The sequence below is a fragment of the Sapajus apella genome, unplaced genomic scaffold, assembly GCF_009761245.1.
Source record: "Sapajus apella isolate SASKATOON/1434 unplaced genomic scaffold, GSC_monkey_1.0 scaffold13, whole genome shotgun sequence".
Taxonomy (NCBI): Eukaryota; Metazoa; Chordata; class Mammalia; order Primates; family Cebidae; genus Sapajus; species Sapajus apella.
Window position 1 is genome coordinate 1,908,924 of NW_022436953.1, and position 25,752 is coordinate 1,934,675.

General features: G+C 53.6%; 1 protein-coding gene across 3 annotated transcripts; it reads right to left on the reverse strand.

Annotated features, from left to right (window-relative positions):
* Nucleotides 1-238: 238 nt before the first annotated feature.
* LOXL4 (lysyl oxidase like 4) lies at nucleotides 239-20,394 on the reverse strand. Of its 3 annotated transcripts, XM_032281239.1 has the most exons (15): nucleotides 20,256-20,394; nucleotides 16,120-16,434; nucleotides 15,410-15,588; nucleotides 14,317-14,522; nucleotides 12,789-12,827; nucleotides 12,373-12,592; nucleotides 11,449-11,632; nucleotides 11,160-11,314; nucleotides 10,289-10,456; nucleotides 9,046-9,208; nucleotides 7,032-7,275; nucleotides 5,819-5,934; nucleotides 5,026-5,162; nucleotides 4,529-4,640; nucleotides 239-2,470 (listed from the first exon to the last, which is right to left on the reverse strand). In XM_032281239.1, the coding sequence occupies exons 2-15, from the start codon at nucleotides 16,400-16,402 to the stop codon at nucleotides 2,400-2,402; spliced, it is 2,277 nt and encodes a 758-aa protein (XP_032137130.1). In that variant the 5' UTR covers nucleotides 16,403-16,434; nucleotides 20,256-20,394; the 3' UTR covers nucleotides 239-2,399. The 3 variants fall into 3 exon arrangements, with proteins under 3 accessions (XP_032137130.1, XP_032137128.1, XP_032137129.1); XM_032281237.1 differs by lacking the exon at nucleotides 4,529-4,640; XM_032281238.1 differs by lacking the exon at nucleotides 239-2,470 and having other exon boundaries at nucleotides 4,414-4,640.
* Between the last annotated feature and the right edge of the window lie 5,358 nt (nucleotides 20,395-25,752).

The following is a 25,752-nucleotide window of genomic DNA, read 5'->3' on the forward strand; positions in this document are numbered from 1 at the left end:
GCCACTGGCACCTTTGTTAGATATTCAGGAAGACAGCTAATGCACTCTGCTGTGCATATGTGTTGAACATCTAAATCTCAGGATTACCTGGAATTTAGTAGAAAAGTACATTTCTCGTGAGTTCTGATATGCTCTTCATAGAATGAAAGTCTTTGTAGAATAAAGGTAAATTAGGCTTCTGAAGAGTAAGCTGACATTTTCAGCACCTTAGTTTCTCTGAGGCTAAAGTATGCTGAGGTGAAAGTCTTCTGACATTTTTTATTCTGCCTGGAATTTGGTGGTTGGTATTCTGTTAACATTCCTCATCTAGTTACAAGTCATGCCAACCACCAGTCTTCCCATGTCCTTCCCTTTCAGCTCAGAGTCGTAACAGCACAACCCTTGTATGGCCTTTTCCAAGAATTAGAACTGGCTGCACCTATCAAACGTGTGATGTGGGCAGCAAGACTGAGACCAGAGCCAGTGGCTGGCTGCCTGGTCTGCTTTTTTAGGCCCTCTTAGAAACTGGATCCAGCAAGCAGCTGTGGGGAACCTCCCTGCCTGAATCTAGTCATCAGTCACCACATGCTCCCCTGCTAGCTGCACATTCTTTCACAGACCATTAGCTGCATGTGTGAGCATAATGTTGTTACTGTTTGGGGGATGCTTGCTGGATCCAACAGGAAATCAGTTCTTCCCTTGTTTACTTAAACTGCCATGCCAAAATATAATGCTCCCTCTGCCTAATGAAGGAGATGAGAGAGTTGAGGAGAGGGAAGGTCGGGGAGAAGGAAGAAAGCATTTCTTTGTATTCACAGAGGGTTCCCCAGAACATGTCCCTTTTTATTCCCTAAGGAGGGGGTCGCTCTTGTGATGTGGTGGGGGTAGTGCTATTGTAAATCTGCTCCATCTGCTACCATTTATTTTGGCTTTGCAGCCTTGATGATAAAAGTTTACCATCCTCAGACTTTACCTCCTTGCCCCTGTCCTTCATCTCTTAACCTTTCTAACCTGTGTTTCAGCTCTGAGCCTGGGGAGGCTGACTGGGAAGCAGACTCATGTCTGATTGGAGAAATGCAGATGGGTAGTCATGAGAAGCATGTGTGCCCTGTGCATCCCAGGCCCTGGCTCCATGCGAGGGAAAAGGGGCTGTGGTTCTGGGGTGTATACATAATCATAGCTGGTCTGGTCTTTGTAGCAGTCCATAATGAGCAACATTTATTGGCATTAGGGTGTTAGTCCTGTAAGGATCATCACCTAAGTGTGTCTCAGTGGAGAAAAGATCAAGAATCACGTCAAGAAGAACATGGGGTTTTATTCTCCTTGAACGAGAACAAGTCGCAGCCCCATCAGACAGGAATGGTGGCCTTTCCCAGGTTCCGTCCTTCACTAAATTGACTATTCCCCCTTCTGATTTCTCCATGGTCTTCTGTCTCCGCGCTCTGCCAAATTTGTCTTCATACCTCTATAGGGATGAGTGGCTTGTTTGACTGATGTTCTTTCCATGGCAAAAATTTATTGAATGCAAAGTTCACTTTAGACACTTGGTTGAGACTGGAAGCTTAGACCAATCCTGAGATACATGTGATCCTGAGAGAGATCAGACTGCCTGCCAGGTAAATGTTGCATATTTTTTCCTTAGCAGAGGCCCTGGCAAGGGCTGGGGTGCATGTTACCTCAGCAGTCTTTCTGCTTGGCTTACTCTTGCTGCTCTGTAGGAATGCCCTATCTGGCCATTTCTGTGAAACTTGCCCCTTGTCAAGCACTCAGTAACTGGTGGTGTTGGCCCATCAGGCAATAAGGGGATGCCCAAGGTCTACGCTTCTAAGGATAGCAGAAGCACCCATGTGTGTGGTTGGATAAAGGTAAGGACACTAAAGAACAGACTCTTAGCAGAGTGTGAGAGGTGACTTCTAAATAACAACAGATGAAGAAAGGATTGAATCCACCAGCTTCTCTGCCAGTTGTGATTTTGATACAAGTTGTGTTGCTTTGAGCTCCTAGTAGACAGCTAACACCACCAGCTGTGTATTTTGGTCCTCTGTCCTATACTCCTCCAAGACATCTGCAAAGCACCACTTAGATGGGGCCATAGTCTGTCCCTAAGGAACTGAGAGCTCCAGGATCTCTGTGGTAAGATTCAGGGTTGCCTGGGTGTCCTCATAGAAGAGCTCAGCTGAGCAAAGCCTGGAGGTCATATTCCATAGGCCACAGGCCCTTAGAGGACAGGTCCAGAGCTATCCTGAGGGAGCAGTACTATCTGGATTGGTGATCTTGCTATCAAAGGCTTCCTGAGCAGGTTCTTTGTGCCCCTTGGCCCTGGCCCTTTTCCTCTGAGTTGGGACTCTGTGAAGGGCATGGCTCCAGTAAACTGAGGTATCTGGTGTATCGGCAGCAGGTAGGAGTGCGCAGTGATGGCTTCAGATGAGGTTGTTCCTGAGACGCTGTTCCTGCTCCAGGGAAAGTTCTGCATTGGCTGGGTATGAACTCCCTGTAGGCCAAAGGAAAGCAGGTAAATAGCCAACCTTACCACAGTCTCATCCCTTCCCTGACAACTTACATAGATCCACTCTGCCCAGCTCATCCTTTATCTCAAGTCAGTCATTTCATGGGCACAGTCATTCTATAGAAATAGGCCTGGGACAGATGCGTGGTTTCAGGGACGTCAAGAAGAACAGGCTATTGAATGGAAAGGGTTGTGCTGGTTATTCACCTGTGCCCTCTCCCCAGGTTCATTCTCTGCCCTTTTTTTTTTTTCTCTGTGCCGTGGGAAGCTGATCCCTGGTGAGCACATCACTCTGGCTCCTTTGTCCTCTGTTTTTGGTTGAGTTGGGTCAATGGAAAGCAACAGCAGAAGGTCAGAGGGTGGAAGGAGAGAGGCCAGATATTCCTTCCCCTAACTCTGGCCCTGTGGATTTGACAGTGGTGGTCTATGATTCTGCTCCAGCTAGGTTCACCCTCCTTCATGTCTCTGGCTTGCACCTGGCTGCAGAACAGCCCTTGCCGTGCTTCAAACCCAAAGCAGATAACGGCTTTCTACTTTCTTTATCCTTGATGTCTCAACACCCCTTGTTTCGTTTTAAATAGTCCTTTCATTAAATAACCTCAGACTCTCACCAAGTGTGCCTTCTGTTTTCTGCAGGGACCCTGTTGGGTCTCTGACTGGCAAGAGGACCAGCAGGACTGCATTGTTTCTTGCCCCTGTCACTGTCTGGGAACCCTTGCAGCCTGGTTCCAGCATTATGGAGGATCTGCTGTCTCCATGTTGCATTGCCTTGGATTCCAGACTCAATATCCCTGTTTCATTTAAATGGCAGCACAATCTACTCAGTCACACGAATTCAAAACCTTAGAATATTCTTCCTCTTCTCACTGTTGTTCATCTGTTGCCACAGTTATTTTTTGAAAACCTAAATGATCTTTTGCTTCTTTGACTGAAATTTGTCAATAGTTCCCAGAAGCCCACAGGATAAAGTGCATTCTCTTAGAACTATCATAACCCTCCCTGCAACGAGGTCTAGTACTTAGTAGGTTTGACGTATACAGCCCCATTTTACAAAACAGAAAACTCAGGTCCTGATACCCTCACTGTCCTCCAGCTAGAGGGTGGTACTGGATTCGGGACCCAGTGACGCCTTCTGAAGCCCAGTCCTCTGCTCTTTCTCCTCCCATCTTTGACTTTGGCCTCTCCTTCAAAACTCAGCTCAAATGCCACTTCTGTGAAGCTTGTGCTAGCCCCCAACTGGTTGCTTTCTGTCTGTGCTTGCTCTGCATTCAGTCCACATGTTAGTAGTTCTGGGGCTATTTGCATGTGTGCATACCCTATCTCACACTTAGGTTCCCAGTGTCTGGGGCACAGCGTTCAACACAACAGTAAGCCTTAGTAAATGTTGGTTGACTGAACAACTCTGTCCCATCCCACTGCACATATGCAGTTATGGGTGTGAATGTACATCTCAGCAAATACAGGCATTTTTTAGCCTTGAAGATTGAGGGAGTCTTTACTGACAAGTAGAACAGCCCCTCTTCTCGGCCCCCACTAGTTCATGATCCTTCCTTTGACTGACACTACCAATCCTGTAAGTGGCCCGGTTTTCCATGGTCCCCTTCTTGCAAGCAGTGATCACACCTGGAGACAGCAACACAGAGCGAGGGGACTTCTACTTTTGCCTGTGGGTACCCTAACCCTAATCCTAACTTCTATATGAAAGAGAAAGGAAAAACAATGAACCGGAAGAGAAAAATCCTGACATGGCTTGAGGTGACAGGAAAGACTTAGGACAGATTGGAAACTGAGTTTACAAGCATACAGCCTTAGGTGCAAATAGGGACGTAGAGGATGTAGTTACTGGGTGAAGCCAATGGTCTGACCAGTTCTAGAAGTCTGCCTTATAAGATGTCAAAGGAAATGCATCTGTGTTCCACCCCTAGCCTTTTACACACCACACACATACAAGTCACACACTGGGGTGTGGGAGCAGAGGTACACTTACAGTCTCCCAGCTCCCTGAGCCTACACATGGCTGATGCCACAGTGGCTCGGAGTTACCTGTGTGGCAGTTGTGCAGCCAGACCCGGTGCCCATCATACTTGCAGTGGCACTGCATCATATTGTTGGAGAAATCTGACTCTGCCACCTCATAGTGGGGGTTCACAATCACCTGGAGTGAAAGAGGGAACAACTGAAAATGGGTGGTTTGGTTTCTGAGTGACTATGGCTGTGATAATCCCTTACATGTGTCTCTATTTGCCTCATTAATTCTTACAATTACCCAGGAGGTAGGCACTGGTGTCCCCATTTTACAGATAGGGACTGAGAAGTCCCAACTGAGAAACTGATTTATCCAATGTTCACTGACTGAGGACTCAAATCCAGGTTCTTTGGATCCTGCTTGAGTGTTACTCTGTAATAGCACAGCTCCTTCAAGTGACAGGCCTGTCGGAAACCCTATATGGGAAACAGTCTCCCTTCGTTTGCCCTCAGGGAAACTTTTGGAACATCTGGAAGAAATTGGGCTCTGTGGGGGAATCCTCCAGCCTCCTTACCTGGAAGATATAGTTCCCGGGGCCCACGTCTGTGATATCCACCCATTGGCAATCAATGTCGTGCCGGTAGGTGTCCCAGCAGCCTACAGTCACTCCCTGTTCCCCAAAGTTGGCACATGCGTAGCGCCGCTGCAGTCCTGTAAGGAAGGGGCCAGTTTTTGAGGCACCACCAAGCACTCTTCTAAGTCTTTTTATTTGCTTTACCAGTTCACTGTCATCATGCCCAGTTCACAGATTAAGGACCTGAGGTTCAGTTAAATAACTTGGCTGAGTGTCAGAGCTAGAATCCTGCCATGAATCCAGCACCAGAACAAACCACATTTGTGACAAAGATTAGTTTGACTTCTCCAGTGCAAATCCTTGTTGAACTAGGAACTGCAGTTGGAAGATTCCAACCCTCCTGTGCTAGTTTATTTGTGTATCCACATATCCATCCCTCCAACCCTCTGAAGACCCAGTGTTTACCATGCAGTTCGTAACAGTTAGGGACTGCGGGTGTGCAGACAGGAATTAGACAATGCTTGCCCTTGGAGAGCTCAGCAGAGATAGGACAGGTCTGCAACTCTTTTCCAAGACAGGAAGTGCTGAGTGTTTTAAAAGAGGAACACTGTATGTAGGGAATTTGGAGGCAGTAAAAACCTCCTGCATAAGAAATTGCCTTGAATGCTCTTTTTAAGCCAGGGTCTCCAGGTGCCTTGGGCCACTGAACAGGGCAGAGAGGAGCCTGATCCCAAAGTGGCTGAAGAACATAGCAAGAGGAGATGCTGATAGGTGCTGACAGGAAACCACATACCTGTGGGGCAGTTTGTGTCTTCCAGACAGAAGCTGGCCTTGTGCCCCTCAGCCACCCTGGAGCCATTGAGAGTGAGGAGGTCATAGTGGGTGAAGACCTCAATGCTGTGGTAATGCCTGCAGAAGGGGTACAGCTGTCATTGCAGCAGCAACAGAGAGGGTCCTCTCTGGAGGGGCTGGTAGGGAAGACAGGCACTAGGCCCCATCATTACCCTGAGAGGAAAGTTGTAATAGTAGGGCAGTACCCTTCTCCCTCCCAAACCCGAGATTAGTATGACCCACAGCCTACTTTGCTGGCACTCCTGCCAGGCAGCAAGCACAGCTGCCCCGGTCACCTAGTGTCTCAACCCAGGCGAGAAGCAGAAGCCCTGCGGTGGTCGCCTCCAGGAGGCTGGTGCCTGACAGCAAAGCCTGAACTGGAGGGGGAAGCAGGGGGCGGGGGCAGGTCTATGAGCAGCCTGGCAGCTGAGCTAGGAAGATGGGCTTCCTGGGCTCCCTGTCAGCCTGGGACCAAGTTGCTACCATCGTTTCCAGTCCAGTTATAATGACAGCTCTGTTCATGCTACAGGGAAAGGTGCTTATTATCTCAGGCGAGACCAAGTCCCAAAGTCATTGCCCATTCCTCTCAGCTTTCCCCACCCATGGCTGTGTTCTGAAGAAGAAAAAAATTCTGCCTTTGTCACAGGCATTGTCTTTCCCTCTCTCTGGTCTGGAAGCTCCTGATAGGAAAGAATGTTCACTGTCCCTTTTTTAGTACCAGTCTGTTGATGCTGTTCTTTGAGGACCTTGCTTTGCTGCTGAAGGAACCAGCGAGCTTTTCCTGCAGAGCCAGCACCCTGGATGGGATGTCTATTTTGGGCCTCCAGGTTTCTGGAAGTCCCTACTTTACCTGGCTTCTGAAGACAAGGCTTATGTATGATCCAACATCGGAAAAGTGTCAGATACCATTCTAACAGAACAACTCTGCTGGCGGTGACGCCTCTATGGGACGTTGCTGTGGGAAACACCCCACGAGCACCATCGACAGTGAAGGCAAGAGCCATGGAGGGGCAGGTGGACGCTGCGTTCCTCACTGCCTCCTGCAGGCAAAGCCAGCAAGGAGAGTGCACACCCTTCCCAGGAAAGCTTGCCTGTGGCCAGGGAAGGGCCACACTGCTCCCTGGACCCTGCTTTTTGTTCTTAACTCTTGTGCCAAGGCATGAGCAGGCTCTAACCTGTGGCACTGGTGCCAAACCCAACTCTCGCGTCCGGCCTTTGGACGGAAGTCAGTCCGGCCCAGGTTGTAGATCTGCGTGGAGAAGCGCAATAGGCGCCGGTATCCATAGGGCCAGTCCATGTGATCCGCAGACTTAGAGAGGCAGTTCTCTTCGTGGGCACAATACAGCTGGCTGAGCGGGCGGTCCTCCAAGTAGGCTGTCTCCTGCACTAGCTGGGCGTTCATCACCAGGTCTGGAGCACCTGGGGCAGCAGAGGGCATGGCAGTGACTCAAAGTGTAGCAAGGCAGCCAGGCTGTCTCCAGCATGGAGGGCAGGCTTGCCCCCAGATTAAACCCTCCGGGAAGACCCCACAAAAGAAGGGCAGCTTAAGAGTCAGGAGATCTGAGTTCTAATAACAATTAAAGGAAATCTATCACCTAAACCTCGGAGGCAGCTTCAGTGTCATGGTTTTGGAGCCAGACCACCTGGGTTCATTCTTGGCTTACTTTCTGACTGCATAATTCACTGGCTCTGTAACTGCTTACCCTTTTTGTCTCTCATTTTCATCATCTGTAAGCTGAAGATAATGGTGATGTTAATGTGATGACACCTGTAACATGCTTAGACCATCATCTGGCCCACAGTAAACAGGTGGTGGAAGTAAGCTAGGATTTCTTATGTAAAATGGTTTTAAGCCTGTAAAGTACGTTTACAGGCTTTAAGTATGTAGCTTAGCTCATATAATCCTTTCAGAAAGGTCTGCTGATACCTAAATTGGATACTTTGCCTGTACTGTGACTAAAAATCACTATCACTAAAGTGGTCCCGGGCGGAAGCAAGGCCCTGCCACACCGCTGACCACAGCATGCATGCCACCTGGGCCGGCCAGCCTCAGCTTGCCTCGGGCTGGAGCCACCTGCACCTGGAGTTGACCATGTGGGGTCCTGTGGTGTATATTGGAGAGAGCCAGGAAGTGCCCACTGACAAACCTAGAGTTTCTTAAGAAGGCAAGCTTTCAGAGAATGAGAAGAGAGAGTAAAGGAAAGAAAGAAATGTGAAAAGAAGAGAGGAAAAACAGGTGGTGACAGAGGCTGCAGGTTGGCTGGCTGTGCCCAGCGGCCGTGAAGCATCAACTGTGTTCAAGAAGCAGCTGCCACTGTAGGCAGTGGGGCAGGGAAGGGTACAAGGTTCCCAGGAAGAGGAGTTGTGTGGGGAGCCGGGAGGTGTTGGTGCTGGGGAGGTCCACTCTGATGCCCCACCCCTGCAGGGGAGGGGTCTGATGGATGGGCCCAATGTGGAGGGTGCCCTGGACAGAGAGGAGGCCAAGAGCTCACTGACAAAGGTTAAGGATGTCTTGCTGTTGAAATTTGGCCAAGAAGAAGGTTAAGTGGCCACTTGGGTTGATGCTCTCTGTAGCCTTTGGACTGGATATAGTCCATCTTGGCACTGACCTGGTTGGGAGATGTCAAACAGAGATGCTGCTGCCCTAAGAATCTGGGTTTGTGGGGCAGAGCACTGCCACAAGTGGCCTTGCCCCAAAGCCTTTTGGGTAAACCCCTCAGCTCAGGAGGAGAACACACAGCTGGGCCTTGGCCCCGGGTGTGTTCACATTTGTGTGTGCTCTACAACAGCTTGCAAACTGCTTTTCTGAATACACACCACATAAGAAATACATTTTATGCTGTAACCCAGTACACACATAGTTCCAGGAGAAATGGCCCTTACTGTTTTCTGTCCTGCTTCATTTTGAAACCGTTGGTCATAACCCCAAAGTTGAAAAACACTGTTCTATGTCCTGTGCTTTCACATGTTCTCAGTGTTCTTTCTCACAGTAACTCCATGAGGTGGGCAGGGTCTGGATCCTGATGTGACGGGTGATTTGGCCACCCAGCTGGGAAAATGGCAGAGCTGGTACTTCCATTCTCTCATGCTGGCTGCTGGCCGTGGACCTGGGACCCGCATGTAGGGCCCTCCCTGAGGGGGGAGCACAGGCCTACCCGTCCCCAGCCCTGTGAGCCCTCCATCACTCACTGTCCATGCAGGAGACTCCAGCCAAGAAGCGCCCACCGCCGTGGGAGCAGTGCACTGGCCCGTGCCTCTGGCACTGCTGCAGGGCCAGCTCTGTGCCTGAGCAACGCACCCCGCTCATCACCACCTCTTGGGCTCTCTGCATCCCCGACCAGTACCAGGTTTCCTAAGAAAACAGCCAGCGTCACCCAGTCAGCATGCCTTTCAAGTCACCTCCTGATTCCCATCTGAGGTGTGGCCCCAGTCATTCCACCCCCACCAGCTTGTGTCCAGTGTGAGCTGGAAAACGTTAAGTGATGAGAACCCATATTCCCTGGGGCAGTCCATGGCACATCTGGACCCTTCTGATAATTAGAAATACCTTCCACATATGGAGGTAAAAATCCACTAGCCATGGCTTCCACTTCTGGCCCTACACCCCTCCCTCTTCCAGATGGCAGCCCTCTGCTCTGAGAAGGAGGGTCCTGTTCCCCGCCCCTCTGCCCGGGTGCTGTGCTCCCATTTCCCCAGCGGCTCCTCAAGCAGCCCAGACTGTCGGTTGTGTTCAGCGGCGAGCCCATCCGTGTTGCGCAGCAGCCAGTCTGGGTGCAGTCACAGAGGTTTCTGTCATCACACCCACGTTCTCTTGATTTTGTTTTCTTGATATAATTTAGATCTGTCCACTTACTGCCCCTGAGCTGCCTGGTGCAGTCCACACTTCTCACCTGCGCTGCTACAACAGTCTCCTGAGTATGTTTCCCTGCATTCGTGTTAGTCTCCGCCCAACTGTTTTCCAAACAGCAAAGGAAGAAATCTTTCAAAAATGTGGACTGCAGGCTTTGAGTGATTTTGCCCCTGTCTGCTCTGCCCTCACGCTTGACAGCACTCTCTTTTGATAGCCACACTACAACCCCTGGCTCTGATTTCCTCAGCGAAGTCAAGCTTTCTGGCCACGGGGCATTTGCATAAGCTGTTCATTCCTCCTCCACCTTGTCTGACTGGCTTCTGTTCATCTTTCCTGCAGACACAGCTGTGTCCCTCATTGACCATTTCATTAATAACTGCCTCCTTCACTTGACTGGATGCTCTGAGGCAAGGGCTGTGTCTTCTTGTTAACACACTGTTCCCAACACCCAGGATCATGTCAGCTCATAGTTTCACTCAGTAATGAATTGCCAAATGGGTAAAGAGGCAGCAGCCTAGCACAGTTTTGGGCCCCAGTCCAGGAGGGTAAGAGGTCATATGGAAGAACAAGACAGGGACCTACCTTGTGGGCATGGATGGCAAAACCCAGGCCAAGCTGTCGGCAGGCCACCATGGCTTCGGTGAGCCCCCAGTTTTCACTGCACACAGTCCCCCAGCGAGGGACCCCGTTCACCTCCACCTGCACCTCCAACAGCCCCTCCTCGGGGATGCGCCCACCAGCCAAGCGCACCTGCAATGGCGAGGGGTGTGTGAGGAGTGGGGCAGCCTTGCAGGGAAGAGCTCAGGGCTGCGAGCTGGGAGAGCGACCAGGACAGCTCACTGTGTCGCCCTGGACAGACCTCCCCCTCTCTGAAGGTGGTCTTTCTGCACTGGTCTTTCTCTGGAAGGTGAGGACAGTGTCACAGGTAGTCTCTCATGTCCCTGCCTGCTGGAGAAATCTGACTCAAAGTGCCTGGACTGGGGGCTTCTCCTGCTCTGGCGCTTGCCCTCCACCATTAACAACTGGCAATTGCAAAGGCTTTTCATGTCCCTCGCCTCATTCACAGTGACCCCCTGAGAGCATGAACCCCATTTTACAGTGACTGGCCCGAGCGATTTGCTTACAGTCCACGTTAGCGCTGACACTTGCACCTGAGCATCCCACACAGCCTCCCTTGTGCCAACAGCCCTGCAGCCCTCTCTCCCAGGCACCTTTCCCAGTGTCACAGGGGACTCGAGGGGTATGGGAGAACACCACCTGCAGAGTCCCTGTGACCTCTGACTTTTCGGAGGGGCCGCAGCCAGGCTGGCTCTAAGGGAAGGTAGACTGGTGCCCAAAGCAGAGGTGCCGATTGCTTCTCCGGGACCTCTCCCGCCAGCTCCATGTGGTGTCCTGGGGGCTCCCCAGGGCTTCCTAGCCCCCAGCCCGAGGCCATGCTCAGACGCACACTCACCTGGTTCTGGAAGCCCATGTTAGGGACATTGCACCTGACAGCAGCATCATTCTCATGTTGACAGCCATTCTGGGACCCTTCCAGGGCCATGCAGTCACTCAGGGTCCGCTCATATCCCCTGCAGCGCACCTCGCTCAGGTGGATGGGCCCTAGCCCTAGACAGGGAGAGAGGTGCTGTGTGCAAGGCTCCCTCTCCACAACCCTGCACTGGTGGCTTCCCTCCACCTTCAAGACATGGACCAGTGGCATATCCAGGCCTTCTCACCCCTCCGTAGGCCGCCTCACTCACCTTGGCCCAGCCGGGCCCCGAAGAGGGCCTCACGAGCAGAGCCAAAGCCAAGCTGACGGCACACGACGCTGGCAGAGATGAGGTTCCACCTGTGGTCGCAGACCGTGCCCCACTGGCGGTTCATGAGCACTTCCACCCGGCCCTCGCCCAGCCGGGCCCCGGAGCGCAGGCGCACCTTCGGCTCCTGCCAGGGAAATCTGCATCAGGGAGGGCTGCCAGGCAGGGCTCCTTCAAGCTCCACGGCATTGACCAGGGCCAAGAATGGGAGTTCTGCCTCTGACTTCCCATAGCTGCCACTTGGAATAAGCTGTTTTTCTTCACCTTCGTTTCTTCAAAGACTACTCACCACCACAGCCTCATCAAGGAGGCCATCTCAGTGTGGCACTGAGGCGCCTGTACCACCTCACGAGGCCATCTCACTGCGGGGCTGAGCTGACTGTGCTACCTCACGAGGCCATCTCAGTGCGGCTCTGAGGCGCCTGTGCCACCTCACTAGGCCATCTCAGTGTGGCGCTGAGGCACCTGCACCACCTCACGAGGCCATCTCAGTGCGGGGCTGAGCTGTCTGCGCCACCTCACGAGGCCCTCTCAGTGTGGCACTGAGCTGACTGTACCGCCTCATGAGCACTTGCTCATCAAAGGACCAGGCTCAGGTTCAATACTCGCCCTCAGTGGAATGTAGCTGGGATTTAATTACTGTTTTTATGGTTGCCTTCTATTCAAGGCAGTGATGTCAGTTTCCATTTATGGTAGGGCTATAAATGATCCCTTTTAATACATTCCAAGGTTCTACAGTTCTGTGATTCACTCTCCTCCTCCCAGTCTGATTCCTCTCTCCTGTGTGTCCTGGACCTCCCCCCAGCCCCCACCAGGCAGGGTCCCACCTGTGCCTCCAGGCTGGGGTTCAGGGCCCCTGGGGCTCACCTCTGCCCGGGACCCTTTGCGTTGTGGCTTCGTCTTCTGTGGGCGGAAGTGAGGCCCTGCCACACAGCTGACCACAGCGTGCATGCCACCTGGGCAGGCTGGCTGCAGCTTGCCCCGAGCTGGAGCCACCTGCACCTGGCAGTTGGCTATGTGGGGCTCTGTCCCCAGGCAGGTGACCTGGTGGATCCAGAAGGAGTTCTTATTCATCAGGCTCTTCAGCCTAGAGGACAGGGAGACTGAGGGTGGAGGAGGGGCTGAGGGAAGGGCTTCAGGACTAAGGGAGGCCAAGGTGAAGAGGAGGGAAGGGGAGGAGATGGGAGAGGATGGGAGGGGAGGGAGAGGGAGGGCAGGGGAGGGGAAGGAGGCCCTTCATGCCACACCCCTTTGCCTCCTCCCCCTAGGGTGCCGCTCCTCACCTAGACTTAGGGTCCCTCATCTTCAGATCCCAGAGTTTCCTGTTATGGGAGAAAACAGGAGGTGGAAGGGGCATGGAAGTCCCACCCCCTGTCACCTGGTTCCTCATAGTTGTCCTTAAGTTTGCACAGGACTTTACAGTTTGTAAACTTGTTCACAAATCTTATTTCAATGCTGAGCTTCACCGCAGCCCTGATGGGGTGGCCATCTCACAAATAATAATTTTACAAGGAAGGCAACCAAGGTCCCTCACTCAGTCCTATAGTGGGGACAGGCGGCTCAGGCTTGCCCTCTCCCAAGTCCAGAGGAAGGGGAGCATTTAGGGAATGCCCAAGAGAAGAGTCCCTTGGGGACAGGTGGGAGGTGAAGGCTTTGCTGGTGGGGGTGGCCCACCCAGAGACACCCAGGCTATCATCAGCCGTGCCCTCTTCGTGGGTGGCAGGTGAGTCAACGAGACCCAGGTGTGCAATTACCAGGCAGGGGGAGTTGGGCCGCATCCCAAGATCCCCAAGGATGCAGCTGTGGTCTGACCACCACCCCTGTTTCCTCAGGATGGGGATCCTCTAAGTCAGACACAAGGACACTGCAACGAGGGCCTTCTAACCCCTAAGGGAAGCAGGATCAAAACTGATGGGGTGGACGAGGCAGATGACTCAGGCGTCCTGCAGGAGATTTCTCCCTTGATGAGAAACACACAAGTCTTCCCCGACACGGGTCTGGCAGAACTGTGACTGGGGCTGTCGTTTACTTGCTGATGCAATCAGCTGTGACAGTTCAGCCCTGGTTCCGACAGAATATTTTTACGTCTCCTCTCTCCAGGCCCCCCACCCCACACCTCGCTTACACGCAACCCAGTCACAGCCTGGCTTGGATCAGACCTGAGGATATTCAGGAGGGAAGAGTTGGGATGTTCACAGTGCAATGGAGGATGGAGGCCTAGAGGCCCTCCCCAGAGCCCCACCTCCAGTCACTGGCTGAGCTGAGGCCAGAACAGTTTGCCTAAATTGTGTGGGTGTCGCTGAAAGTATTTGCAGGAAAGTCTAGTTTTTTAACCAGGAACGCCTGGTTTTATGTTCAGTTGTTTTCACCGAGGGTGGCCTTCTGTACCTAGTCAGTTTTGTTTACATAATTCGAAAGTGCAGTGTTTATTTTCTGACTGTTTCTAGGTATTTCCCAGGATCCTGAAGGTCCTCCTCATTCACTCTCCTGTTTATTATTCTGAGGCACCCATGAAGCAGGAAATCCGGGCACATTCCTCAGTAGGGCCTGTCTTCCCTCCCCCAATCCCAACACCTGCTGGATGTCCTGCCATAGACACCACCACCGCCAGGCAGTCCCCGCCGAACTCGGCAAGGTTCCACGTGCCACACACATCACACACTCACCTGTGTGCACGCTCACTTGCCCTTCACACGAGTCCACGCTCAGGCTCATGCACACACTCTACATCGAGTGCACGCACGAGTACACACGCTTAGCCCCTGCCCACAACCCTGCCTCCGGTGGGCCCTATGCCAGCCGCCGTCCTACCTGTAGTAGTGGCTGTCGACAGGCACCTCGCTGGGGAAGCCCAGCATCCCGCACACCACTCTGCTGTTGTTCATGGTCCAGCCCTGGTCACACACTTGCCGCCAGTGGCCCTCATAGTTCACCTCCACGGCTCCCTCGGTCACAGGGCTGTGCTTCTTGGTGCTGGCAAGGATGGGCTTGAGCCGCACCTCCTCCAGCCGCCGACCCTGCAGGGTGCATAGTCACCTGGGGACCTTGGGACTCCCGCTCCTCCAGTTAGTTCACTGCGGATCTTTGTGCAGGACCAAGGCTTGGAACTCTTGGAGACCATCCCACCCAGCCCCGTCATTGAGCAGGCCAGGAAACTGAGGCCCAGAGAGGGGGAGGCATAGTAAGTGCAAGGCAGAACCTCGGCTTGTCTAAGCCCTTTTCCTCAGTTCCTCAACTTTGTCAAACTGGAGAGAACTAGGCAGATCTGGCCCTCTCTGGGATCAGGATAGGAGCCCTTGGAATTTGGGAGGCTTTTGTTGGGCATGGAGGGGCCTTCTCCGTGCCACCCTGGGAGAGCTGAGATGGGCACAGACCAGCTGCTTGTGGCCGCGGCAGGATCCTTTGGCCCACAAGACCCCCAACCCTAGCCCTGGGATGACTCGGACCAGTATGGAGCCCCCATCACAACACGCTGCATTCAGTGGCCACAGCCGGCTGTGCTGAGGCTGGAGGCTGCCTGGCAGCAGAGCCCTGCCCTGCCCGCTCCTGTTGTTTGGCTTGGGCTGTTTTTAGCTCAGAGTTGTTTGTGCTGGGAAGAGGCAGCAATTGTTGCCAGGCCTCGTGGATGAGGGAGCCCCTTACCCTACTGCTGTCTCCCTTATGGGAACAGCTTCTGTGTTTCCCAGTGGGTTCAGCTCTGGTCTTCTGGTCCTCTGGCCTGCCTCAGGCTGGGGCCCTCTCTCTACGCACCTGCTGCAGGCACACTCAGGGGTCGGGGCCCCGAGGACGCTGCTCAGTGCAAGTCGCCCCCTTTCCCCTCGCTTCTCCTTCAGGCTCATCCTCTGGGAGCTTCTCTGTCCTCTGACCCTGCCCTTGGCTCAGACTAGGGTCTGAACAGCCTCACCTGGGGCCCAAGGGCATTGGAGACAGTTTCAGAAACATAGCCACGATGGCGCCGGGGGTGGCATATCACCCCTACATCTTCTGAGTGACTGCAGTCATTGACACCCCAGCCATTAGACCCGCACTGGTCCAAGGAGCTCTCCGTGCCCACACAGCGCACATTGTCCAGCCAGATGGGTCCTGTGGAGTGAGGGTAATGCTCAAAGATGGCACAGAGAGGCAGGTCACAGGCTCTGCCTCCTGCATGCGATGCCACACTTACCAAGTCACCTCTTCCAAACCCTGGGAGAGAGTGGCAGGGAGGAAGAAGGTTGGGTCTCCTGGGGAATTAGTATCTATAACCCTGCCTGCGACCTCCTTTGAGCACTGGGTCTTACAGAATCTATTTTTGGAAAATGCCAGGTAGCTGTAGGCATCAGACCCACCTGTTTGCCCATTTTTTCATTCAACATTCTATAAGCACTAACTGTGTGCCAATTGCTATGTTCAAGGAACTTAAGAGTTTCGTGGTGGTGACAGTGGTGGCCTCATTACAAGAGAGAATGGGAGAGTGGGAGCAGGGGCCATATGCAGCTGGGACACTCAGGAAATGCCTTGTGGAGGAGGTCACGTGAGCAGGGTATTAAAGGATGGTGGGCGTCAGTGAGCCCAGCCTTAGAGAAGACTGTTACCATCTCCTTGCCATCCCGCTGGGTGGCACCAGTCACTCACCTTTGCCTTGGCCATACTTGGCACTGTGGGCCCAGGTCACGGCAGCATCAAAGCCCAGCTGGCGGCAAGCCACTGTGGCCTCCTGCATAGCAAAGTTGTCGTCACACACGGTGCCCCACTGGCCCTGGTGCAGCACCTCCAGGCGGCCCTCCTCTGGCCTGCTCTCTGGGCCCACCAGTCGGAGCTTGGTGGTGCCCAGTGACTGTGGCCTGCTGGGAGGGGGTTGGCTTAGCAGCAGCGGCAGCAGAAACAGGGAGACGGTGGCTGCTGGGGACCTCGTCATGGTGACTTCAAGGGCAGCTGAGGCCAAGATACCTGAGGAATGAGTGAACATGACAGTGATCACCACCTCTACCCAGACCTCAGGCCTCTTAAGCAATTTTGGCAGCTGCTGGCAAGAGAAAGGATAGAAGGCTCCCCCGTCAAGTGTGTGTGTATGTGTGTGTGTGTGCGCGCGCACGCGTGCATGAACACATAGTGGCATTAATTGAGTCTGGGCCAGGTTAGCTGATTTGGTTCAAATCCCATCACTTACTCACCCTGTGACCTTGAGGAAGTTTAAGCTTAACCTCACTGAGTCTCAGTCTCCTCATCTGTAAAATGAGGATAGTAATCTCCATCTCACAGCGTTGTTGAGGGTTAAATAAAACACTGTATGGAAAGTGCTTAGTAAAGTCCCAGTGCTTGGCGAGTACACAATCAACAGCAGCTTTTATATACCTAAGGTCTTACATGCAGGTGGACGAGGTGGTCCACCCTTTGAGTAATGTGGAATACTCCAAGGTGCTTTCAGGTCAAGAATATCTACCCCGGAGCACTGCCACCACCTTTTGATGTTCCTAGTGCCCTAATCAAATGTATGAAATGCCGTCTTCACCCCAGAAGGCACCTGGAAGGCTGGAGCAGGAAGAGTTATTAGGGGCATTGAGGACTCTACTACTCATTGGCTGCGTGGCTTGGCAAGTCTCTTCAGCTCTCTAGGTTCTGACTCTATTTCTAAAGTGAGGAGATGGAACCACTTATCATCTGATCCCTCCTGCAGCTTGGATAGCCTATGAGAGCCTCCAGTCCATCTAGGTGTATGATTCTTTCAGATTCAATACACATTTTTGGAATACTTGCTTCAGGCCAGTCATTAGGCCAGGTGCTGGGCCACAGAAATGAAGACACCAGACACCCTCCCTACCCTCATAAAGCTCAGGGAAGAATTAGGAAAGGCTTTCAAAGAAGGGACACTTAACCTGAGCCTTATTGGACAAATAAGAGTTCTCCTGGGTGAGAAAAGGGGCATTCAAGGTAGAGAGACAAGGATGAGCAAAGAGGGAAAGAGGTGAGTTTGTGCAAGAGCAGGAAGCGCCCTTCTCTTACCCCAGGACTACAGTGTGGGGCCTTGGAAGGGAAAGAGATGGAGGAACGGGCTGGGCCCACTGATGAAGGGCCTTGTGTACCACGCAGAGGGTTTGCCTTCATCCTGCAGAAAGCAAGGGGCCAGGGGAAGGTTTCAGGCAGTGAATAGAGAGAAGGCCCTGGCAGTAATCAGATGATTTTTGGGTCCTTAGAGAGGGGATGAGGCTGGGGGCAGGTCCTCTCCCCTTCACTCATCAGCCCTGGTCCTGGGACCAACAGGTGGAGAAGGGCATAGAAGAGAGAGTCAGCTGGTTAGGGCTGTCAGAGACATCTGGAGCCACCAATGCTGAAAATCCTCCACCCTGAGGCTCTGCTGCCGATGGGAGCCGAGGCCGACCTGGAACAGTGGTTGGAGAGCGCAGTCTAAGAAATCTGGTTCTGTTGAGACCTGCCTCTTCCACAGCCATGGCTCCTCTTGGGGAATCATGCAGCTCATCTGCCTGAGCTGGGAGGGTCTCACAGGCCCCTGCCACTCCCACTTCCATGGATGGCCTCTGGCCCACTCCCTCTTAACGGCCTTGGCCAGCAGCGCTGGGTGGAGTGGGCTCCTAAAAGTGCACTAGATGAGTTCTGGGAATGAAGCTCCATGGGAGTGGGGATGTGTTGTGTCCCCAGTGCCCAAAATAGTGTCAAATGTATAGGTGGCACTCATTCATATCTGTGGATGCATGGATGGGAGGTGGCAGCACAGGGCTTGAAAGCACAGGCTGGGTGTGAGACTGCCTGGGTTCAAATCCTGCCTCCACCAGTTTGTTTCTAGGTGATCTTGGGCAAGTGATTTAGTTTCTTGCTGCCTCAGTGTCTCCCTCTGTAGTGTGGGGATAATAATAGCAACTACCTCATAGGATCTTTATAAGGATTAAATGAAGAAACATTAAACCCTTAGAAGAGCAAGCCTTCAGTAACAATGAACTATTATTATTATTATTATTATTGTTATTTTGAGATGGATTTTTGCTCGTCACCCAGGCTGAAATGCAATGGCACAATCTCAGCTTGCTGCAACCTCTGCCTCTTGGATTCAAGTGATTATCTTGCCTCAGCTTCTCAAGTAGCTGGATTACAGGCATGCACCAACATGTCCAGCTAATTTCTTTGTATTTTTAGTAGAGACGGGATTTCACCATGTCGGTCAGGATGGTCTTGAACTCCTGACCTCAGGTGATTTGCCCGCCTTGGCCTCCCAAAGCACTGGGATTACAGGCATGAACCACCGTACCCAGCCAACAGTGAACTGTTATTAGCAGCTACTGAAACAGCTACGATAGAACCATTGGTCTCGACTGGTCCCACCGTCTTTCTGTACAAAGAAGGAAATGGAGGTCATGTCCGATCTCAGCTGCCAGTCCTTGGTACTCTTCTTTGCAGCCTTCTCTAGATTTGCCCCTTCTCCCTCCACCCACACTAAAGCCCAGATGCTCCCCTCTGCATTCCCTGAGGCTGTGCAGGGGCCTTCCCATTCTCACCTCTGCAGTCTCCCTGAACCCTCCCATGCTTCCTTTCCAGACTGAAACAGCTGTGCATCCTCCCTCAAAGAAGGAAGCAGCCTCAAAAGTGATGGTTCCTTTTCCACGTGAAGGAGAAGGGGACAGGGGAGGGAAGGAAGGTGGAGGAGGAGGAGGAAGGGAGGGAAGTGAGGATAATAATCATACATTTAAAAATACCCATTAAATACTTATCTCCATTTTACAGATGAGAAGGTCCAGGGAAGTCAAGTAACTTGCCCATCCAGGATTCAAACCCAGGCAGCCTGCTAGATGCCAGGCTCTCAAAACCACCAAGAATGGATGTTGGAAGAAGCGGGGGAGGAGGAAAGGAAGGCAGGGAGCCGACTGAAATTCCATCCTGTTGCTGGTGGATTTATGACACAGGCCGTGGCGTGAGGGCATCAGGCAAGTTGCTCTTCACTGAATGCCACACAGATCCAAGACCCTGCCAGCTTGAGGCACAGAGTCACCTGCTCCAGGTGTGCCAGGAGATGCTGGGACCTGGCCAGACCTAGCACAGGTAGGGAGGGCTGGAAGACGGCAAATGCCCGAGTATTCAAGAGAGGGCATGGGGGGTGCCGTCCTGAGGGTGCAGCAACTTTGGGATCGCGCCCCTCTTCTCTGCAGCTGGGCAGCTCTTCTCAGCAGCCTCAGCCCTGTGGCCTCCACAGAGTAGCTGACTCTGTGACCTGAAGCAGTGCTAACAAAACAAATGGTCTCTGAGCTCTACCTGTCCAGGCAAGAAAGGTGGGGCGTGAAGTCTTCTGGCCCCCTTCCCTTCCGTGTTTCTGTCACACGCCGACCCCCAATATAATCAGATCTGGTCTGGATAGTTGGACAGCCCAGATCAGCCCTGGCTCTTTGTCCCCCAAGTCTTAAGTGTGACATCTGAACCCGCCTTACCCCTTCCCTGTCTCCTCCCTGGGAGAAGGCAGAGCAATGGTTACACACGGCTTGTACACAAACAAGACACGCAGGCACCCCCGAAGCCTGAGCGCACCACCCAGGGCGGGCCTTGGGCCAAGCTCCCCAACGTGGCCACTTGTCCAATTGGAAGCAGGTTGGGGAGCTACTGGAGGGCTGGGCTAAGGGTCCATGGGACCCCCAACTCCCCCCCAGGCCAGCCTCCAGGAACCCTCAGAGGCCTGCAGACCCACAGAGAGACAGAAGGACGGACGGGACAGCAAGAGGCAGATGCAGGGCCAGGGGCCAGGGCCAGGGCCAGGCCAGGCGGGGGCTCACCAACTGGAGCGCGGACGGTCCGGGGCTGAGCGGTCGCCTTGGCGGAGCAGAGCTAACGGGCTCCCTCCCCGGGCGCCCTGGGGCCTTTTTATTCGCCTGCCGCCCGCTGCCCCCAGCCCCCAGCTGACCGCGGAGGAGGCCCCGCAGGCCCCGCCCCGGGCGGGCCTGGAGTCCACGGGCGCCCCGCCCGGCCTTCCGCGCGGCGCCCCCCGTCGGGACACGGGCCAGGGGGCGGGGGCGCCCTCCCGCAGCCGGCGGCCCGGGAAGTCCCGGGGGGGAGCCGCGGGGGCGGGGGGAGCCGCGGGGGCGGGGGGAGCCGAGCTCCCGGGAAAGGGCGGCGCGGGGACCGCGGCGGCTTTTGCAGGGAGGGCCGCGGCGGCCACGGGAGTCCCTCTCCCAGGCGCAGTTTTTTCCCTTTTGCCAAACGAGATCATGACGCCCACCTAGAATCCCAGTCCGCGAGTCCCGGTGGGTGCCAGGGCCCCGGCACAGAGCCCTTCGCGCGGGCGCGCCAGGCTGTCACAGGGGCCGAACCGCACGAGCTCAGAGCTCTGTTACTTAGGACAAAGTGGACGCCCTTTCGGGGAGGCCGGGGCTCAGTGCAGAGAGGTCGAGGTGGTGCCGTACAGTGGTGCTCTCCTGCAGGAACAGGCGGGTCCCCCGAGGTTTACGGAATACCGCCTCCGCGCCGGTGTGAAGCTCTGCTGCCCATTGTGCAGTTGGGAACACTGAGGCCCAGGTGACATAACTTGATCTTGCAGGCAATCAACAGGGAATGGGAGAATCCAACTCCTCCACTACGCCCCTTACAGAACTGAATGATGCAGTCCAGGCCCTTGTCGGGCTCAGAGGGCAGGATGTTAGTGCAGGGGACAGGGACTGTGGAGTTAAAGAATGTGGACATGACTGACCGCGAGGACTCCCATCAGCTGAACTGAGCGCCCCAGTCCCAGCCCCAGTTTCTTTCCCCTAGACCTGGTCCTGCCCTGAGTCTCAGTGGCCCCATCGGTAAAATGGGCAGAAGCTTCCAGCCTCCCCGTCTCCTCCCTAGGCCCAGAGCTGCCCAGCCTGGTTCCCCTCTTGCCCCTACCTTGCCTGAATGTCTTTCCAAAGCTTCATTCATCCCACAGGCCTTTACTGATTTTCTCCTACATGCTAGACAGGGTGCTAGAGTGCTAGACGCTGGGAGGGGGCTTCCCGGTCTGTGTGGGAAGCAGATGTGCAAATAAGCCCTGTTGGGTGAAGTTCGATAGAGCTAGGATGTCAAGATGGACCTTTTCGATCTTGGGTGACAGCCAGGTCAAACTGACCCTGCTGCCAGGGACCTGCCATCCACTCCTGGCCGCTCATGTCCAAGATGTCCCCCCAGTGCCCCTGCCCCACCCCAGCTGGGCCCAAAACATTCCCTGTGATGAATCAACAGGAAAGAATGCTCCCAGCCTCGGGTCAGTGGCAGCAGCTCAGCTCCTCCCCTAGGGACAATGAGGCAGCTGTGGGCTTGGGTGCCAGGTATGCCTAAGCCCCCTCCTAGGACCCAGCCACCTCTCATGCTGAGCCAGGAGCAACACAGAGGGTTCGGAAACGTGGGCTCTGCCTGCTGCCAGTCACTCACCAGGCCTGGCTGCCCAGAACTAAAAATACCCTGGAGCACAAGGGCTGGCAGAGGATAGAGACCAGGGAATGAATGGATGTTGCCCGGAAGTCCTTTAATTTGCATGACTCTGGGCAGAGGCCAAGGCTGGGGAGCACTGGAGGTGGGGATCTCTACGGTATGTGCTGTGACCCCCAACCTTGAGAAATGAGGGGCTCTGGTCCCAGCCTCAGCCCATGGCGTACTAGCAGTAAGATTTCCTTGGCTGAGTCGTCCTCTCCTCATCCTTAAATGTGATTACTGTAGGGGTCAGATGGGACCACTGGATTCATCTCCATCAGCTTTGATTTGATTGAGAACACCCTATTCTTCCCACCTGCCTGGTTGTGCTCACCCGGCCTCAGCCTGGCGCCTGTGTCCCTCTCTGTACTCTTTTTACAATAGTCTGTGCCTGCCTTAACTCTGTACTCCCCTCCCCCCAGCTTCTTATTTATCTCTAAACCCAGATCCCGTCACGGGGCTTGGCACATAGCAGGTACTCCAGAAGTGCTCACAGATTGAATAAATGGACCTAGTCATGTGTGCCGGTCCCTGGTCCCCAAGGAGACACAGACGAGCTAGATGTGATTCCTGTCTTGTCCTCCAGGAATTTGCCGAATGGTGGGGGAGACAGAGCCACAATCAACCATCAGGACAAGGCATTGTCGCCATTATCATCATCATGGCTGGCTGGGGTCAAAAGCCCATGGACAATGCTTTCCTTGTCTCCTGTTTACCAACAATGACACTGGGACACAGAGGGGTTAAGTGACTTGGCCAACGTCACACACTTGTAATCTGCAGAGGGGAGCAAGTGGTCAATGACAGCGAAAGCACAGGGCTGTGTGGGTGCTGAGCAGGGAAGTCTGAGGGTTGAAGGCTTCCCGGAAGAAGTGCCTTGAAAGGGTGGATCTGATATACTGGGCAGAGAGGTGGGAAAGTGAGGTGGTCAGGAATAACGCCCCACCATTCCATGGAAGTCGTGAAGCACCGTGCAGGTGTCTGGAGTTACTGCAGCTCCCCACATCCCTCAGCCAGTACCCAGGGACTTGGTTGTGTAAGAATTTCCTCTCCCTGCCTCCACCTAGCATGAATCTCTTCCCCGTGGGGTGCTTCTCAACCCTCCCTTCCTGCCTAAGTCAGAGTCTGTACTTCCCTCCCAAGTGGGAAGGCCAGAATCTCCTGCAGAAAGTGTTGGCCTCCAGGGTGCACCTGGGTGAACCTGGTAGTGAACCTGGGGTGAACCTGATGGAGTGTCCAGTGCCCAGGCCTGCTGGCAGACTTCCTCCTCAGCAGCCTTCAGGACTCAGTTCTAGCCTCTCCTCCTCTGTGACTCAGTATGGAGGAAACTGTACAGTTTTAAAACTGGGCAACCTGAGTTCCAGTTCTGCTTCTGAATTGTGTGGCCTGGAGTGGGTCATTTCACTGAATCTAAAGTACTGCCTCCTGCATCTGTTTGCCCTGCCGTAGCATTCCTGCCCCCTTTGACATTCAGTACTGTGGCAACAGCCCCCCAACTGCTCTCACTTTTCCCTGCATCTCACTGTTCCTGAGGTCAGTCTTTCTGAAGAGTTGTCTTGCTCTAGCTCAAGAATCTTGAAGAATCACTACTGCCCACAGGAGAGGACGAATCTCCTGTTGCCTCTACTCACTTCATTTTCCGTATTCTACCTACCCTTCAGGCCTAACTCAGATCCCAACTTCTCCACAATTTCTCCCAAGAAAACTTGCATGAATGCTCTCAAAGTAGAAGATGCTGGAAGTGTCCCAGAGCCGAGCCTGGGTGCACACTTAAGAGGAAGGGCTAGAAGCGGGCTCCGCCTCCTGGGCAAAGAATTCCAAGAGCATGGGTTTGGAAATCGAGTGGAAGCTCATTGCTTTGTGATGAGGGTATAATCGACAAGGGCCACAGTGATGCCTCTAGAGCAGGAGGACCAGACCAGGGACCCTTGCTGGGGCCTAAGGGCACGCGGGATTGTGTGTATGTGTGTATGGGGCAACGGGGAGGATGTGACATGAAGGTGGGACTGTGGCTCAGAGGTGGGCCCCGGGGGAGAGTGAGGGGGACACCCAGTCACTCAGCCTCCTTAGGGTCACACGCAATGCTCCGCGGCTGGAGGAGAGGAGAGGATGTCCCCAGTGCGATGTGAGGGGCAAAGGAAGAGGAAGGCAGAGGCGCTTGGTCTGGGCTCAGGTCGAAGATGCTGGCAGGAAGAGGGCTGAAGAGGGAGCAGCCCAGCCAGGTTACCCTGAGAGAGCTATGGGCCACCTGAGCAAGGGCCTTAGCTTGGCAGGTCAGAGGGGCCGCTGCAGTCTGAAAGGGTTGGAGTAGGGGCGGGCTACAGGAACCTGAATCTTTCTGGGTACTGTCCTGAGCTGGTATTTAACGCTTCACAGTCATACCTTTCTGCAGGAGGCGTTGGGGAGACAGGCACGGATACGGGGGTTGGGGTGAGGGGACAGGGGGGAGTTTAATAAGCTGTAAGCTGCTGAAAGGCAGAGAATAGGACTCAGACTCTCCACTTCCGCCTGCAGGAATCCCGCACAAATGTCCTGAATTCCCAGAGATGTTTGGACGCTGTAAGATGAATTGATCAATGCGCATTTCTTCCCCAGAGTCTCTTTCTGCCCCTCAGGAAGACACATGCTGTCATCCCATTTCTCATTTGTAACTCCTTCTCGCCTGGGGAAGCTCGGTGTCCTGGCTCTCCTCCCCTCCCTCCTCCTCCTTTTCTTCCTCCTCCTCCTTCCTCCCCTCAGGACCTCCTCCTGGCCTGCTGCCTTCCCTGCCCTCTCTCCTTCCCTCCTCTACCCCCTCACCACACACCCTCTCTAACTCACCTCCAAGCACTCTCCAGTTCCCTTAAGAATATCTCCCCCTGCCAGTTTCCCGCTTCCCCCTCCACCTGATGGCACCGGCAGACCCCCGCTTTCTCTGTCTCAGCAGCTGGACACAGGCACAGTACCTGGATATGCTCCTGTTCTGGTAAATTAAAGTCATAAGTTCTGGGGGGAAATGAGGCAGAATGAAGACTCAGTGCCACAGCCACGCAGCCCCCGAGGTCCTTCAGGAGGTCATGCAAGTCTGCACTGACCTTCTCATCTGCTGGTAATTGAACCCTTTTTCCTCAAGCAACACCAGACAAGTTAAATTAAAAGACATTTCTTATTCTATGCTGTTTTCCTGGGTCCTTTAAAGCGACTGGTGTAGTAACAGCGTTGCATCTCCCGTGGTGGATGAGATCAACAGGCCTTTGTGGGCTAGCCTGGGAACTTTGCAGGCTGTAGTGTTCTCTTTGCAGGAGAACAGTGTTCTTCCTGGCCCAGGGTTTTGCCTCTTCTCAGCCCCTTTGGGAAGATCACTGACTATTTGGGGGCACAGCCAAAATGAATGCTAAGTGTTAGGCGCCACTCCCAACCCCAGATCCACTATTTGTGAATTATGTCTGGAATTAATTGAGATATTCCATGGGAAATAATTTGAGGAACAGAGGTATTGATTAAAGAGAGGTACACGTGAACTTAACACAGATATCTTCAGTCTTACATTATCTTAGTTTTTCTTTTCTTTCTTTCTTTCTTTTTTTTTTTTTTTTTTTAGATGAAGTCTTGCTCTGTCACCCAGGCTGTTGTGCAGTGATGTGATCTCGGCTCACTGCAACCTTTGCTTCCCTCGTTCAAGTGATTCTCCTGCTGCAACCTCTTCAGTAGCTGGGATTACAGGTGTACGCCACTCTGTAGAGCTAATTTTTGTATTTGTAGTAGAGACAGGGTTTCACCATGTTGGCCAGGCTGGTCTCAAACTCCTGACCTCAAGTATTCCACCTGCCTCAACCTTCCAAAGTGCTGAGATTACAGACATGAGCC

Coding starts and splice junctions, on each gene's coding strand:
- LOXL4 (XM_032281237.1), bottom strand. CDS start 16,402: ATGACGAGGTCCCCAGCAGCCACCGTCTCCCTGTTTCTGCTGCCGCTG. Junction 9,209..10,288: donor TTGCCATCCATGCCCACAAG/GTAGGTCCCTGT, acceptor CTGTTTTCTTAG/GAAACCTGGTACTGGTCGGG. Junction 2,471..5,025: donor CCGGGAACTATATCTTCCAG/GTAAGGAGGCTG, acceptor TTTGGCCTACAG/GGAGTTCATACCCAGCCAAT.